Source organism: Chanos chanos, chromosome 5, assembly GCF_902362185.1.
Source record: "Chanos chanos chromosome 5, fChaCha1.1, whole genome shotgun sequence".
Lineage (NCBI taxonomy): Eukaryota > Metazoa > Chordata > Actinopteri > Gonorynchiformes > Chanidae > Chanos > Chanos chanos.
The window spans coordinates 30310242-30326642 of NC_044499.1; the positions used below are offsets into that span (position 1 = coordinate 30310242).

The following is a 16401-nucleotide window of genomic DNA, read 5'->3' on the forward strand; positions in this document are numbered from 1 at the left end:
GTGAATGACATTTTCCACTAATTAAACACAACACTAGTGGATGTCTGTGATTTTAAATCATCTCTCTGTTTACTGAGCATCAACTTTTCATCCAACCATCCTGTATTTCTAATAAATAAAACTTGCATAACCCTGTTGCAGCCATAGTGTTTCAGTGTCTTCTCTATTTAGCTCCTCTGTCTGTTTTCCCTTATCATGGTCTTTTAGCATGTGCAACTCACAATGTGTTTCGATTAGGATCTTCTTCACTTACCAAGACTACAGCTGATGGTTTGGTTTTAGTGACAGCCAAGGCAGGATGTTTCTTACTGGGTAAAGTACTGCTTCTGTTTTACAGTCTCTCATGAAAAAAATGGTACATTTGCTCTAACCGTAGGCAATTCCACCCAAAAAAAATCTTTGTGATCCAGTTAAGGTTGGACCCGGGGCTAAGAAACAGGCCTTTGGGTGACACCCACTGTCTACAGGAGGTTGGTTGGATAGAGCAGTTTGTGACAGCATTATTTAAACAGAACCTTAGCAGCTGTCTCCTACTGACTCCACAGCACAGTTAAAAAAACAACAACCCTAAACTAACCAGGGTTTACTCCACAATGAGGAGCAGAGAGAAATGGTTAACCTTATGTGTAAGAAGGGTATTGCCCCAATGAGTCTGATAAAGCTGTGAGGCTTGTCAAAGAAATGAAATGTAAAACTGTGTCATGTGGTCACTGTGATACCTCGAAAGGCAGAGTTCTTAAACTGCGATGTTTCACAATTACTCTGAGTTTAGCCTGATGCTACTCATGCTAAATGGCCCTTGAGCATTGACAGTGAAGGCCATATGATGTCTCTGCCATGTAGGTGAGGACACAGACAAATACTGTGACACTGGTCTTCTACATCACTGAGCTGTTTGATGTTGATGAAATGGCTGTGCTGTAAAGCCGGTGCATGGTGCAGTGTTAATAGAGCTTTACAGCCGTCACACTGGCATGCCACTCTTCAGGTCAAACAAACACATGAGAATGGGCAAAAAACAAAAAACAACAACAACAACAAAAAAACAAACGAAAACAATATGCCGCCTTCAGCTAATCCCTTATTAATATGTAAACGGTCATGTCTGTTTTTATTATTATTATTATTATTATTATTATTATTATTGTGTTAAAAAATATAAATAAAAATAATCATGACTTAAGATTCTGGTAAACAAGGTGTACACAGCGCACACACACACAAACAAAAGCTGCCACAAGACACATGGTTGTCAAAAGTTTTGAGAAGGCCCAGCATGCACCAGATGATGTCTCCAGCACAGACAAACAACACAGAGAAGCAACAGTGCTAGAGAAGCTGACAACACAACCTGGCAACCCACCAACGTCCACAATTAAAAGCACCTTGTCTACCACCACCGCTGCAATTGCATTGCATGTAATTCGCACCATTGCACATGACGTACATACATACATACATACACAGCAGACATATCAAACTAGAGCGAGGAGTGGCTCGTGTCACGTTGGGAACTTACAGGAACGCAAAGTGGCGGAGCAATCGTTAACAGAGACAGGAGAGAGAGGGTAGCCTTGGTGCAGGGTGTCCATGTTACTATGCACACTGTCTGACATGCATGAGCACTCGTGCTCAGATCGGCCGCAATCAAAACAACATGCCTGTTTCATTCTCTTGTAGACGGACATCTTGGCTGAAGTCATGGGGGGAGGGTGAGAGGAGAGGAAAAGCAGCAGGTTAATGGGGGGATAATAACTACACCTGGGACTGGACTTGGAGAGTGACGCTTCTAAAACTTCTCAATACAGGCCCGTCTAACAGATATGACCATTCTCTGGAGATCTGAACAAAATTCAAAAGATACCATTAGAATGCCAATTTTCTCCAACAGCGAGATAGCTGTTTTTTCTCTTCTTCTTCTTCTTCTTCTTTTTTTTTTTTTTACTGAAATGCATACTAAGCTTTCTAAAGATGGAACTGATCTCATGTAAGCTACAGTCTCCAGAGGATCAAATTCTGTTCCAAGGCTTTTCCTGTGGACTGGTGGGGGGGGGGGGGGGGGGGGGGGTGTTTAAAGGTTTAACAGGGGGGTGTATGGGGTTGAGAGGAGAGAGAATGGATGAAGATGTCTCCAGCAGCCAAGCTCAGACATCTGGAGCTGGTATTTGACTTTCCAATGCCCGTGGTTGTAACACCACACAGGCTGGTGGAGTGAAGACCATCAAACATCATGCATTCATGCACAGAAAGCTTGGCAAACTTCATATAACCCACATCGTGCCATTACATGTATCAACACTGGAGAGCAAAATTAACTCTAAGATCTTATAAAACTTAGAGTGTCATATAGCGTAAAAGATTTTAGAACAAGAGCATTTAAGATGCAAATTTGCTGAAAGAGTAATTATAATGACACGTAACTATAGATGACTGTTAACTCTGTGATCCACAAATTCAGGAGAAAATAAAATTTGTCACATTTGGTTTAAAAAAGCAGTGGTCACAGTACTTTCAGCAATTACATGGCCTGCTTTGTTCTAAGGTCATACGTATGAACTTGTCAGGCCTCTTAGGCATCATTAAGTGTCAACGAGCTACATGTTTCCCTCCTCCTAAGGAATTCAACTGCTTTGAACTGTGGTGAGGAGATGTTTTACTTATTTGTAAGTATCTAAAGGACAACGTGCAAATGAGATGCAGGGGGAGGGATGCAGATCTTTACACTGGCACATGCAACAGCAGAATATCATCTGCATTAAGCTGAGCTGCATTTTACTCAAATGAGGGACCACTTTGTTTGTTTTTTTACTCACAATATATCACTAGGAAAGAGTGGTTAAAACAAGGTTTCATTTTCCCAGGCAGCGAAAAAAAAAGGAATATGTTAAAACTGTGTCAGTGGTTAACCAAATTGTAGACATTTTGAGGACCAAAATCATATTTCACCAGAGTACCCTGTAGAAAATGAGAATATCTAGATTATTATTTTTATGAATCATTTTTTAAAAATGTCAAACAGATGGTATCAGCTTCTGAATTATAGATTGTAATACCACATTTTTACATGAATTTTGCATGCTTTTTGGGGGGGGGGGGTTTAGTCTTTGGTTTCTTCTGAATCCCTGGTGTCCAATATTTCATCGTTTACTGCTGTCAAAGATGACGAAAAAGCAGTATTTGAAAGGAGATTCACCCTTTTTACATCTTTTTACATCTTGGCTCATTACAACACTTAACTCTTTGAAATCATGGACATGAAGACAATGCAATTTTCCTGATGGTTATTTCTGTAGACCAGTAATTGTAAATGTTTTTGTTTTCTGCATTGTGATATACAGTAAGTATATTTTTTATGAGTTTACTGAGCCAAAAAAAGAAAAAGCTGTCTTTAAGCTCAACAGTAAAAGACTGTTACCAAGTAAGAAACAGATCCCTGTTTTTAATGCCTTTGACATTTAAAAAACCTTTATTTGGGAGTTCGAAGACACCCACCATCCTTAATGACACAGTACATCTGTGTAATTTTGTAGTTCTCTGTAATTTGGACCATTACTGAGTTGTTTTTACTGAAAAATACAAAAAGAAGTGAAAATTTAAGTGACAGAAAACCATCTGAGGTACTGACAAACACCCAGTTAATCGTTCTAATGAGCTGTTACTGTAAAAAAAAAGGGTGAATTTTCCCTTTAAGACCTTCTTTCCTTGTCAGACCATGAGGATTAGACTGTAGCAGATTAATCCTGTGTCCAGCTGATTTGTCCAGCCCTGCTCATGTCAGCCTAACAGACAGAATATCTGATAACCCATCCGTCAGTGTGGACATATCATCCCCATACACACACACACATATATATATACAAACTATAGAGGACCAACAGATTCAGATGTATTATAAAAATTTTCATTTATAAGCCATATGTAAACAAACAGGTTATTAACAAACTATTTATTAGCAATAATATTAATTTCTAAATGTTAAGTAATCAGTGATTATATTCATTAAAAATATAAAATACAAGCCAATGTTTTACGCATGTAGCCATAAAGAGTTTGTAAATCGTTTGTGGAGGTTATTGCAGGCCCAAGTGGTACTTGATTCAATGATCTAGAAGACGGATGTGTCCCTCTGGTTTTCCATAATTATTAAAAAAGCATATTTAATGTCTAAATTGATTGATTATATATATATATATGTATATGTTCAATTTGGTATTTTTCATTGACAGCTTTTGAATAAGTAATTTATATAATTTAGTACAGTGGCAGTGTGAAGTCAGCTAATCAGCAGCATTTACCTGTCAGTATTCAACAAGCAGGCTATTCTGTTCATCAATACAAAAATAACTTTAATGCACATTGGTACATTCCTTTGTTCTAGCTGTTGGTAGACACAATTTAGATATTGTGTTAGAAATCATCGTAATAACATTTGTAGCTATTTAATTAATATGATACATTTTGATCAACTGAAATTTTTAAACATTTTGTTCATGATTAATTACTCATTTACAAATGGCTTATAAATGCGATTGAATGCTACCATAGATTATTTTTAACTGTTTTTTGAAGTACATGGCAAGCAAAATGTTTACCTTCACGGATTTGATTTGAGGATCTCTTGCTTAATTTATGTCATAATATTTTTCACAGCAGGAAATCGAGAAAGCAACAAAATGCATATATTTAAGAATCACAGTTTTCTTACTGTCTTACTATCTTTGTGTCTGAGCATATTCATTGCATATTCCTTTAGACCTATGTCAGTTGCAGAAATCTTTAAGTACAGATTCATCAAATGTAGTCACTCACACAGTTTCTCTGAATACTTACTACGTTTGCAGCCACATTTTTTGATGCGTTTTGGGTCTGTGATGTCATCATGGCATGCTTTACAATAGTAAAGTGCCCTGGAAAGATGAAAGTCAAATTGTTTTTTGTTATCTTTTTTCTTTTTTTTAAGTGCTACCTCCAAGAACACAATGACTACTTTCATAGCATCGCCACCCCCACTGAAAAAGCGCAGAGCCCAGATGCACACAGAGAAAAACATATTCATTCAGGTGAACCTTATGCTGTCTGTATAGACAGTCTTAAACAACACCTATAATAAACTTTTTTTTAAATTTTTCCATTCATTTGAGTTTAAATTGTTGTAAAATGTGGTGAGTGGCAGAGCAGCAATTTGGAGCGATATGGACTTTTTCAGAGCCATTTTAGTGTGTGCATACTATCCATCTGTCTCCCTGTGTGTACTGTCTCTTTACTGCTTTAACAGTGCTCTAATGAAAATGGAAAGTATACTACTACCTCTTCACTTCTTTGGCATCACTCGCTATAAAGAATCCCAGAGTTCCCTCCTGCATTTTTACGTGATTTCCGGGATTGATGAGGGTGCTGTGTGAAAACAAGGACAAGAACTGTTTAAAAGATTGTCTGAGATTGATCGAAGACTACTGCAGAAAGATATTATCAGTGAAGAAGTTTCGCACAGTTCGTTCTCCCGTGTCCCTTCCCAAACACCAGAAAAGATAAAGATGCTACATCATCTTTTCAAGCTGAGAATGAGGGTTACAGAACTTAAGGGTGAGAATTTCTCATTTATTTTATTTATATTGTTTAAAACAATTAAAAGCCCTCTTTGCTGTACACTGGATCCTGAGATTGTTTTTCTCAAGTGAATGATATGACACTAATATGGCATCTTCCTATGCCTTGATGTTGTATTTTGCCATATGAAAATGTAACTATCAATTGCTTTTCATATCCCTAATATTTAACATCACATAGATCACATGTGCCAAAATCCAGTCCTGGAGGGCCAGCGTCCTGCTGGTTTTTGTTTTCACCTCTTACTAACCTGTTGATTTTCACCTTGAAAATAGGTGTGCATGCTCTTCAGTCAATCAGAGATCGCATTTAGTTGGTTGACAAGAAAAACAGCAGGACCATGGCCCTCCAGGACTGGATTTTGACACCCTTGACATAGATATTACTATGATCAAGCAGAAGGTATGGGATAAAGGAATCTTACCTGCTTTCCCTTTGATCAGACTTGTACTCGATAGCTATCAGCAGGAGTTTTAACTTCACATAACAAAGTCTAGAAACAAAATTAAACTGAAAATCACATACACTGCGCCTCAGAGAATCTCTGTTATGAACGAAGTGTGTGCTCGGGCCTTTGAGAGCCGTACTTACTCGCACACCACGGGAAAAGATAAGCCGACAAAGGCACTGGACAAGTACTCAGTGTACATTTCATTGGCTACTCCCTCCAAGTAGTATTTCTGCCATGTGTCCTCTTCAATCTGCAGGAGTGAACATTGAGAAAGAAAGTGAAACACAAGTGTGTGGCTGTGTGTGTGTGTGCATGTGTTCTTCAGACATAATGTAGATGTGGCACCTTAAACTGTGTATTCATCAGTGTATGCTCAATGGTGTGTGTTTCAGACATAATAAAAATGTGGTACCTTGCTCTGTGTATTCATCAGTGCATGTTCAGTGGTGTGTGTGTGTGTGTATGTGAGTGTGAGTGTGGTACCTTGATGAATGATCTCATAGAGAACAGGTTGGCCAACATGGTGGACAGGCCTTGGGCAAGGCAGCTCTGTGCAATGAAACCCAGTTTCAGCTCAGCAAGGCAAATAGCATCATCCCCCTCCTTCCAGTTCCAGCTGGGAATGTTCAGTAGATGGGCCTGACAAAGAAACAGCCAGCAGACCCTTTTTTTCATTGTCCTCTGACATTTAAGACCAAAGTTTTCCACAACTCACAGACCTAAAGGATTTCAACCACAGATAAGATTAAGACCAACAAGTTTTCATTAAAAAACCCTGCATATAAGTACCCACCTTATTGTGATACTGTAACATCTGTGTAATAATACGAATCTTTGGATGGTAGTTCTTTATGGATATCACCCTGCAAAAACACAATTCAACAAACACCATGAGTCCTCACCATGTAATTTCACATTTGACATAAAATAGGATGTAGGTGTAAACATATATTTTATTTATTTTTTTTTACTTATAATTTCTATAAAAGCATAATAATTTCATGACAATGCAACTAAATCTATACTGAAACAAGAGGAGATTGAGTTTATTTGGTTTAGGTTTAGGTTACGTTCATTTGGAGTTGAAAGCTATATTTGTTTTACCTCATGATGTTGGATGCATCTTCTGCATCAGGGTCAGCACAGTACTTATTGGCTAAGATCAAACAGGCATCTGCAGACTCGATCTGAAATATCAAAAATAACAGAGGTGCTTTTACAGCAAATATTGGTGGCTGAGACATTTGAACACAAAGTCACAGCTGTGAGACTGTTCTCAAAACGAATGTCCATACCTTCACCCGAGCTAGATCATGAGGGTTGAGGACAGAACCTTGGTAGAACTCCACTTGTGTGAAGTGACGTTTGAATAAGGCTTCCAACTCAAGATTAGGGGAAATACTACAACACAGAGAGAGAGACACACACACACACATTACTGCACACGGTGACAAGTTCAAGATATTGGTGTTGCACTGGTTAAGACTGGGGCAATTTTACATGTGTAAACAGCTGATTGCACACTATCAAAACATTCTCAGATTAAAAACACTATGATTTAAAAAGTTTATATAGTGTAAAGTGTCATATAGTGTAAACTTGTGTGGCTACTATGACATCAAGCAAACACTAAAAAGATGTTAAGTAAGCCTATACTGTTGTACAGTTATTATATAACAAGTTTACATGAATGAATATGTGTAGCTGAGTAATGACCCAGTCTTGTTTGAGCACATGAATAACTAAAAGCCCTTTACTTACTTTAATTATGTTGTTATTATAAAGCAACTATGTATGAATGTGTGTAGCTGTGTTACCCAGTCTTGTTGAAGCACATGACTGGTGAAATGCACTGTACTTACTTATGAAGAAAAACAATTTCTACATTGACATCATCCCTGTCCTTGTGCAGGAAGTCTTTGAGAAAGTTGGATACACTTTCCAGTGTGATATGACCACAGACCACAATGTGCCTATGAGAGAAATTTAATAAAATGGACATGAGAAAAAGAAAAAGAACTGACTAAATGACCTGTCCAGAGGGGATCAACAGAGTCCTGTCTTAGAAAAAGACATCTCACCATATCCAGTGACTCATTAACATGAAATAAAAAAATCTGGATTTTTTTCAGTAAATAACTCAGAAATGGTAATCATCTATTATATATAGGGCGTATCTATATATTTCACTCATATAAATATTGATAATTACTGTTTTTCACCCAGCATCATGTATAAAGTGTTAAGGTTTTTTTCTTACACTCTAAACTAATCTTCTATACAGTCCACACATGGGCTATCATCTGTATTTTACATCTTGTGTCTAATGGCACTTTGAAAAACAGAGCAAAAAAATGAAATGTGAATATTGATCTTTTAGAATTTCAATTTTGAAACGCCTAAAGTCGATGTATAAGTCTGAAACAAAAAAAAACCCAACTTTTTTCTGCGTCTCGAAAAATTCCAAACTATCAAAATATGAAGGAAAAAAACCCCATCTGTGCTTGAAATTTAGGTGCTACCTTCAAACTAGGCATATATACCACCCATAAAAAATCTTGTCTGGTGCCATCTTTCTAGCAGTTTTATCTATGTTACATGAAACATTCAGTTTGGTCATTTTTGAGTTGGTCAGATTAGTATTTGAAAGAGTACAGACATTTTTGTATACAGTATTCTTCAGCTTATGACCAAGGTACGTTTTCGGCTTGAGCCACTTTTTGAACTGAGTAAGAATATACTTAAAATGCATATTGCTATGGTTACTTGCAACAAGCGTAAAACAAAAAGCTTTTGATGATCGGCGGGACGATAAACTCCAGCTTATGATAAATTAAACACGGTAATAAAGACATTACACATACATATGCATGACAAAGCACAGGAAGCGACTAGCAGCCACAGAAGCTCCAGTTTCAGAAGAAACTTATGCAAAATCCTTGCAAGCGATGATTACACAAGCACAGACAAAAGAGCAATGGGATGTTTTTGTGCCATTTTATGGCCGAAGGATGTGAAGTCACTACCTCTCAGCAAAGAAACGTCTAACATCACAGGACAGACAGACCATTTCTGTCCTCTGAGGTCAGAACCAAACTTCAGCAATATAAGAGAGAGAGACTCAAAGTCATACGAAACATACGAAATCTGATCAGGTCTTGCTTTTATTTTTTAACTTTTTTTTTTTTTGGTTTATTTGACTTACTTTCTGCCTCTGGTGGAGTTATAGCTCCCTCCATATTTCTTCCGATTAAGGATGAGAGCAGCAATTTCTGGCACGTAGCGAGCAAACATGGCCTACATGCACGAAACAAAACAAAACAAAAACAAAAACAAAAAAATGCATGCAGAGACGATTCTACTGCGGCAGAGGCAGCAGAGTAGCCTCTTTCAATACTTACTTTCTTCCATTTACAGCACTATAGGAACCACCATATTTCTTGCGGTTTCCTATTAATTCTATGATTTCAGGGACGTAGCTGGCAAACATGGCCTGAGGAGAAGATAGGAGACAGAAGAAGAAGACTAAAAAAAAGATAAGTAAAGGAAGTCTAGGCCTTGTATTTTGAAGAAAATATATCTGTTTTATCAGGCTTTATCAAGTTTTCTTTTTTTGTCCTTGTGTTTTTTTTTTTAAATGTCATTTTGTCTTGGCAAGGTTTTGAAATGGCAGAGATTATGTCAAAACAGCCGCATGCTTCAAATAGGAAAATTATGAGCATGGCAGAGTTCAGTAGAAGTTGGAAAATATTCTTGTATAGAAGACTGTGAGAAAAAATAGGGTTACTGATACAAGCGCATAGCAGATACCCCTGATTTAAGAGATATTGGCTTTGAAAAGAAAGCCAAAAAAAGACACAGATTGTGGCCATTTTGTTATTTAGAGAAAAAAGTGTACTTGTTGGTTATGAGAAGGAGAAATTAACCTCAAGAGCCATGTTTAGTCCAACAAATATGTATGCAAGGTTGATGCACATAACACTGTCTGATGTAGCATAGCAGTTCAATTAGCACATATTTACTGAATAAATCCAATCACCTACAGAGATTTTATTACTGTGTAAAATTCCACCCTGATACAAAATGTTGGCAATAGTACTGACCATGATGTGAGACAAGTTGAATTCCTGCAGTTAATCTCAATGATCTGTAATAGAACTGTCAAATGAAAGCCTACATGCTTCTACTTGTGGTACAATTAATGTGATTAGTCGGACATTGTTTAGCATCTAGGTTACTTTGACTAGACTGACCTGAATAACTTTCTTATTCTGTGTAGAATACTGAACAGATTTAAAGCTGACTATCGCTATGTTTACAATCAGACAACCCTACAGATCATCAACCTCTCATAGGAGTTTGTTGGAGTTTGGGTTGGGAACAGTGGGGTAGGGTTAACTAAAACCGCATTTCTGACTTTGTTTTCATACACATCAGATTTTTTTCTTAATCAGTGATTCAATTTACTACACAAGAAATTTGCAAATATATCATATACCATATACCAAATCAACATTAATCACAAAGCAGAGTTATGGTATAGCTTTCTCAGAATAAATTATGGCTACTGTTAAATTGGATAAACAATTAAAAACAAAGCAAAACTAATACAAACAAACACCTCCACTAAACACCACACACACACACACAGTACTCTGAGTGTAACTGGTCTAGGTTTGAAGCAGAGTGAAGGAGTAAGTCTCCAGCTTTGGTAACCAGGGAAACCGACAGCAGGCATGATGATAAGATGGATCATAAAGCAGGTTTTGGCATTGGGTGAAAACGTGTGATCGTTTTTTACCAGTCCACCGAGGATGAAGAAGACCATGAAAAGGCGTCCGAGGGTTGTTTTTGCACAAACGTCTCCATAGCCCACAGTGGACATTGTCACCATGAGCAGGTAGACACATTCCCAGTAGGAAAGTGGTTGGGAATTTTGGAAGTTTTCCCAAGGATCCCCTGAGTTTTCCACCTGGAATGCAGGTCAACATGCTGAATGTCTAATAGACTGACAGGCCTTTTAATTTGTTTGTTTTTTAATGGTATCAACCATCTAAAAGTGTGTGAATCATCAATAGTCTGTCCTATTCAAAGACCACAGATCAAAGACCAAACATCTTTCACCCTCCAAAAAAATTCCTGTTTAAGCATGCAGTTTTATAGCCCTTTTTTATGTAATACTTGTGAAAATATATGGACTTACCAAATGTATGAATCCTGCAGCTGTCAGCCATGTGCTTATGAAGATTGAGCACAAGTTCACCAGCTTTATGGAATTGCTATAGAAAACAAAATCCACGCAGGGTTCATTTCTTAGGTACTATTAGCCAGATGACCCAACAAAGGAATACCACTGCACACACAGACACTAAATATCCCCTGTGTATTTATGATGGAATTACCATCTGAAAATTATTTATGTTATATAACCAATGCTACATTTACACTGTTCACAGATGTGGGTCTGAAAAACTGAAGTTTAAAGGTGGTCCTAATCTGAAAGTGACTTTAGGTCATATGTTTAGAGATGGAATATTATGTAGATACCAAAACTGCTCTTCTTAACTGTTTAATCAGGAAAAACTTTTTTTCCTAAGGATTAAAAGCCACTGAAAGGTCAAACATTTTTGACATAATTTTTAACTGAATGTCAAATTTAACTGAATGTCAACTGAATATCTCCAGTCCATCAATGAACTTTGTCCTTACCTACGTTTGGGTCAATTGCTGGGAGATTATTCCAGAACATTTTGCAGGATAAGCTCTTTCTAACATCTGTGCTACAGCTTTCGTTCTAAGCAGTGAGTAGGCTGGGACAATCCTGAATAAAATTTAAAATAATACCACAGCTTTCCCAGAGGAAGAAAAAAAAAACTAGAAAGGCTGAATTAATACTTAAGAGCAGCATCACATGTTTCCTGCTTATTTTATAATATGTTAGGTATTAATCATTTGCATATAAATCTAATAAGAGAGAGGGGGAGAGATATACAGTACAATCTGAATACTATGGAGTCCTGGATTTTCTGATGTGTTATTAGTTCACATTTGAAGCTGCTTCAGATGGAAGCAGAACACCATGGTGACATGTACTGAATGCACTGAAGTTAGTACTGTGGATTTCACTATTTTCACAGTGGATTTCACCAAGATGTAATTTCCTCCAAAGCAAATTCAGTGCACCACAACACCACTAATGTACAATACATACAGTACACAGGTAATATACTGTATATGGGTGGCAGACCAGATCATGCTCAGCAAATGACAAATAAAACACAAAACATCACTAAAAGGTTTTATATAGAGGTAGCAAGTCACTATCCAAAGTTACTTCAATGAAACTGTGCCAGATTATTCAAATGAAACAATAAACAGTGGCTTTTAGTGATAATTAGTAGAGCCTCGTACAGTCAGCTTTTTTTGTTTTAATTTAATGCTTTATATGTACTTTACAGCCCATACTATTGTAAAGTCAAGGTATTAACCTTTTCAGATTTTTATATCATCTTTGGATGAACTATGAACTAGAAACATAGCCTAACTATACAAGAAATTGTGCATCAAAATGAAAACGTACTTACCTAGTTTTTAAGATATTCAAAAACTGTAATATTTCTGAGAATTGTATCAGTCTTAAGGCTCTTAAAAACCTCAACCCTGCGAGAAAGAAAACAAGCACAGGAAACACACATTCAGACCTGTCATCAAACAACAGTGCTGAGAACGGTATGCTAAACAGACAGCAAAACATGATTCACAGAAAAATGACAAATTACACACACATCAATACCTTTAAAGCCCTCATCCATGTCCAAGAACCTTATAGATTTCATTTCCAAAAATTCACTAAAATGACTCAAAGTCAATAGCCTACTACAATAATGAAACTATATCAAACTACAAATAGTATAATGACTCCTGTCTGTCTGAGTGAGCTAACAGTATACCAGCGCCTACTGGATACAGGATTCATTTTTCCTTATGTGACAGACAGAACAAACAGCCTCAGATGAAAACCTGGATTAAACACAAGCAGGTGGGGACCACTAATCACCAATGACGTACAATCCAAATTTTCAAAAATATTACATCAGAAAAAAAAAACCTATTTCATTTGGGTTCAGTGACAGACACTCAAGTCAAAACAAGCTGTTTTGCCATGACGCTCTACATAGCAGGCCATACACACAAACACAGAAAGAGAGAGAGAGATAGAGAGAGAGGGAGAGAGAGAGAGACAGACAGACAGGCAGACAGACATATCTGATCTTACATTCATCTGAGTTCTGAGCTTTCTGAGCTGCCAGTTTTTTTAAGGCTGTATTTCAGTGACAGAGAATTTTTTTTTTCTGAAACTATGTGATGGACACATCAGTCCATTACAAAAATCAACAAAGTTCAATTAACTAGTAGAACAGACCATCATAAGCTATTAGGAGGAAAGATAATGTATAGAACAGTAAATACCATCATACAAGTGCCAACGACTTTACAATTTCATCTCAGATCAAAGATCATGTTATGGGAAAGTGACATGCACAAAAGCCACAGACTTAAAGCAAAGATCAATTCTCAGTCATCTTTTAATCTTTAAACGTGATCGATTTCTGAAGTAAACTTTAACCAATAAAATTTAATCCTCAAGGATTTAATTAAAGTAATATTTAGGGTCTCCCCTCAATGTGTTCAGTTTCTCCACAGTTTGTTCTCTAATACCTAAGTTCTTCTACAGGGGCCAGGGGCCAGGGGCAGTGAGTGGCATGAAGGATGTTCACTCTATCTTCTCAGTAATCACTAGATTGCTATATAATCAACCATTACCAAGTACATCGCCAAATATATTATTGGCCCAAAGACTTAACGGTAATGATTTCATTCTTACAGGCAGCAAGACTGAAGGGAAAAGAGCAAGAAAACAAGAGAGTAAACAAAGACCCAGTACCGTATTTTTATCTCTAAATTTATCTTGACAGTCATATTCTGCAGAGCACTGTCTTAACTGTAAAAAGCCATATAACATCAGCAGGCTGTACCAGCGCTGTGTGTTTAAAAGACAAATTAATTCCCCACTGCTGACAGTCTATGGAAAAAAAAAACTGTTTAAAGAATGGTTATATTCGATGCTCTCTAGTGTACAACTGTCATCTGATTTTACCCGAGGTTCATCACTTTTGAGACCAATTATAAAAATGGTAAACAAGCCAAATTTGTCACCTTGCCATAAGTAGGCATGATGGTAAACAAATAACCCTAGAATGTGAGTAGTTTAATAAGCATGAAACTGAGAGCAAAACTGTGAACAAAAAGCAATCCCAAAGTGGCCATATAGATGAAAATAAAAAAAATTGTTAATCATAATTAAAAAAAAAAAAACAAAACAAAAAAAACAATCACAGGTTGTCTCAGTGTTTATTGGATTAGAAGGGCACACACAGTCGCAGTGAAACAGATGTGATGTGTGTCTGTCGGATGGATGGTACCTCCCTCCTGCTGCGCCCTGCAGACGGAACATTCAGACAGAGGGGAACCTTGGGCACTTGGGAGGAGTCACGTTACATTGGTTTCTTACCCCAATAGGAGATTAGATGGAAACACGAAGAGAGGGAGTGATGAAGACTGTCCTGCTCCTCTTTCTCGCCAACCGTCCCGTGGCCCATTTTCACACGATAGCCGTTCTGAAAGAGGTCCCCACATGACTTCTTGCGCCTGCGAGTGTTTAAAAGTGTCTCTGAGCGAGTAGCACCGTCCGGACCCCTGTAGACCAGCATCTTGGTGGGAATCATGCCACTGGGCTAACTGGTGTACTGGTACTGCCAGTGTCGGAATCTTCGGTAATTAATTCACCCAGTATCCCACAGTCCTCATTGCATGCATCGCAAGTATTCATCCAAGAATTCCCAATAATCTCTGAGAGCTTTTCTTACTATGCTTCCAATGCTTCTGATGTCTTCCCGATCCTTTTAGCATTGGAGCTTTAGCAGAGAGCTTGAGATGTTTTCAGAAAGAAACCAAACAGGTGCAGCCAGGAAGGACCAAAAAAAAAAAAAAGCCACAACGTTCTTTAGAAACGTCACAATCAGATTTGCCAATGTTTGCTTGTAGCATCCCAGTTATGATCAGTCATGTAGCAAAAGCTTAAAACAAGCCCCTTTTTTCCATCAGGATATTACAGTATAAGCTCCTTTAGGAATTGCCCTGGGAAAGGCTGCAAGCCTCTACAGCGGTCTGGACAACATGTATCTGAGGGCTCACATATTGCAGCCTCTTCTGTCACATTATTCACTAATCTATGGGTCATGACATGAAAGAATTCTACATTCTAGTCTTTTCAAATTCCAATCACAGGAGTTACAAGAATGAATGGGATGATTCTTTATTTAAGAATTATGCCCAATTTTGATGCAAAGGATTTTTTTTAGAACAAATACCCTTGCGCAAACAATGTGATTTTTTTTTCTAACGGAAAAAAACCCTCGAATGCCAACGAAATCAATGCATCAAAACAGATCTCATTTCTCATACATTTTAACAGTTAGCAACACAAAAAAGCATCATTCTTGTTTTGTAAAGGACCGATGAAAAACAGAGATTTGCAGACCTACTATACATGAGATATTTTGAGACACGACCCGCTATGGTGACTTCTCCAATATTCCAAGAAGCTGTGATTCTGTGCACATTCTATTTATTTATTGTTCAATCTCTGAACTGGAAGCTGGAAAACAAGGAAAAGGCCATTTTCTTTCTTCTAAATATCACAGTAAAATGACAGATAGTATGAAAACTAACTAAACTTACTCTTTTCCATTTTTTGATCATCCAAATTATAGTTCCAAAGTTCAGTTTGCTTGGAAATAATTATTTCAGCCCAGGATATCATGGCCATGGTAAGACTGCGGCTTTGTGAAGCTTAGATGGAATTTAAACTGCGTCAGACAGAGAACTCTATTTTATTCTTTGGTTCTTCTGCAAGTGATACTTGAATACTGTCTCTAAATATAAAACCCGCATAAAGAAATTGCATCAAGCATCAGGGGCATTTTTAAAACCATTAATCCAACTTAAAGATGAAGATGCTGCACATTTTTCACGCAGACATATGTCTGAAATATTCACACTTATTTAAAGCATGACAGAGAATCTTTCTCTATAATGATCGAGTGTTTTTCATACAGACCCTCTAGCCTGGGGCCAAACTGTGAGATGAGAATACTCTGAGATCAGAGTAAAGAATTTGTGCTGGATGGGTTAGAAAGACACATAGTTCCATCATTCTGTTAAAAATAAGGGGTTTGAATCATAACCTGGTTACGGTCTCTGGCAAACAAGCTGGATGAACT

At 37.4% G+C, this 16401-nt stretch overlaps 1 protein-coding gene across 11 annotated transcripts in view; it reads right to left on the reverse strand.

Annotated features, from left to right (window-relative positions):
• LOC115811073 (calcium-activated potassium channel subunit alpha-1) overlaps nucleotides 1–16401 on the reverse strand; it is an 88685-nt gene that overhangs the window by 21239 nt on the left and 51045 nt on the right. For 4 of the 11 annotated variants that reach the window (XR_004025274.1, XM_030773101.1, XM_030773100.1 and 1 more), the window contains exons 6-19: nucleotides 12643–12718; nucleotides 11262–11337; nucleotides 10860–11030; nucleotides 9460–9551; nucleotides 7921–8031; nucleotides 7354–7459; nucleotides 7163–7245; nucleotides 6852–6921; nucleotides 6542–6697; nucleotides 6199–6308; nucleotides 6032–6100; nucleotides 5308–5394; nucleotides 4831–4907; nucleotides 1520–1693 (exon numbers count right to left, since the gene is read on the reverse strand). Coding sequence is in view for 10 of the 11 variants with exons in the window: in XM_030773101.1 (XP_030628961.1) it covers nucleotides 1520–1693; nucleotides 4831–4907; nucleotides 5308–5394; nucleotides 6032–6100; nucleotides 6199–6308; nucleotides 6542–6697; nucleotides 6852–6921; nucleotides 7163–7245; nucleotides 7354–7459; nucleotides 7921–8031; nucleotides 9460–9551; nucleotides 10860–11030; nucleotides 11262–11337; nucleotides 12643–12718 (1458 nt within the window). In the remaining variant the exon portion in view is untranslated. Of the gene's footprint in view, nucleotides 1–1519; nucleotides 1694–2421; nucleotides 2431–4830; nucleotides 4908–5307; nucleotides 5395–5699; nucleotides 5712–6031; nucleotides 6101–6198; nucleotides 6309–6541; nucleotides 6698–6851; nucleotides 6922–7162; nucleotides 7246–7353; nucleotides 7460–7920; nucleotides 8032–9459; nucleotides 9552–10859; nucleotides 11031–11261; nucleotides 11338–12642; nucleotides 12719–16401 lie in introns of all 11 variants that reach the window. The other 7 variants (XM_030773102.1, XM_030773107.1, XM_030773104.1 and 4 more) reach the window with 3 other exon arrangements.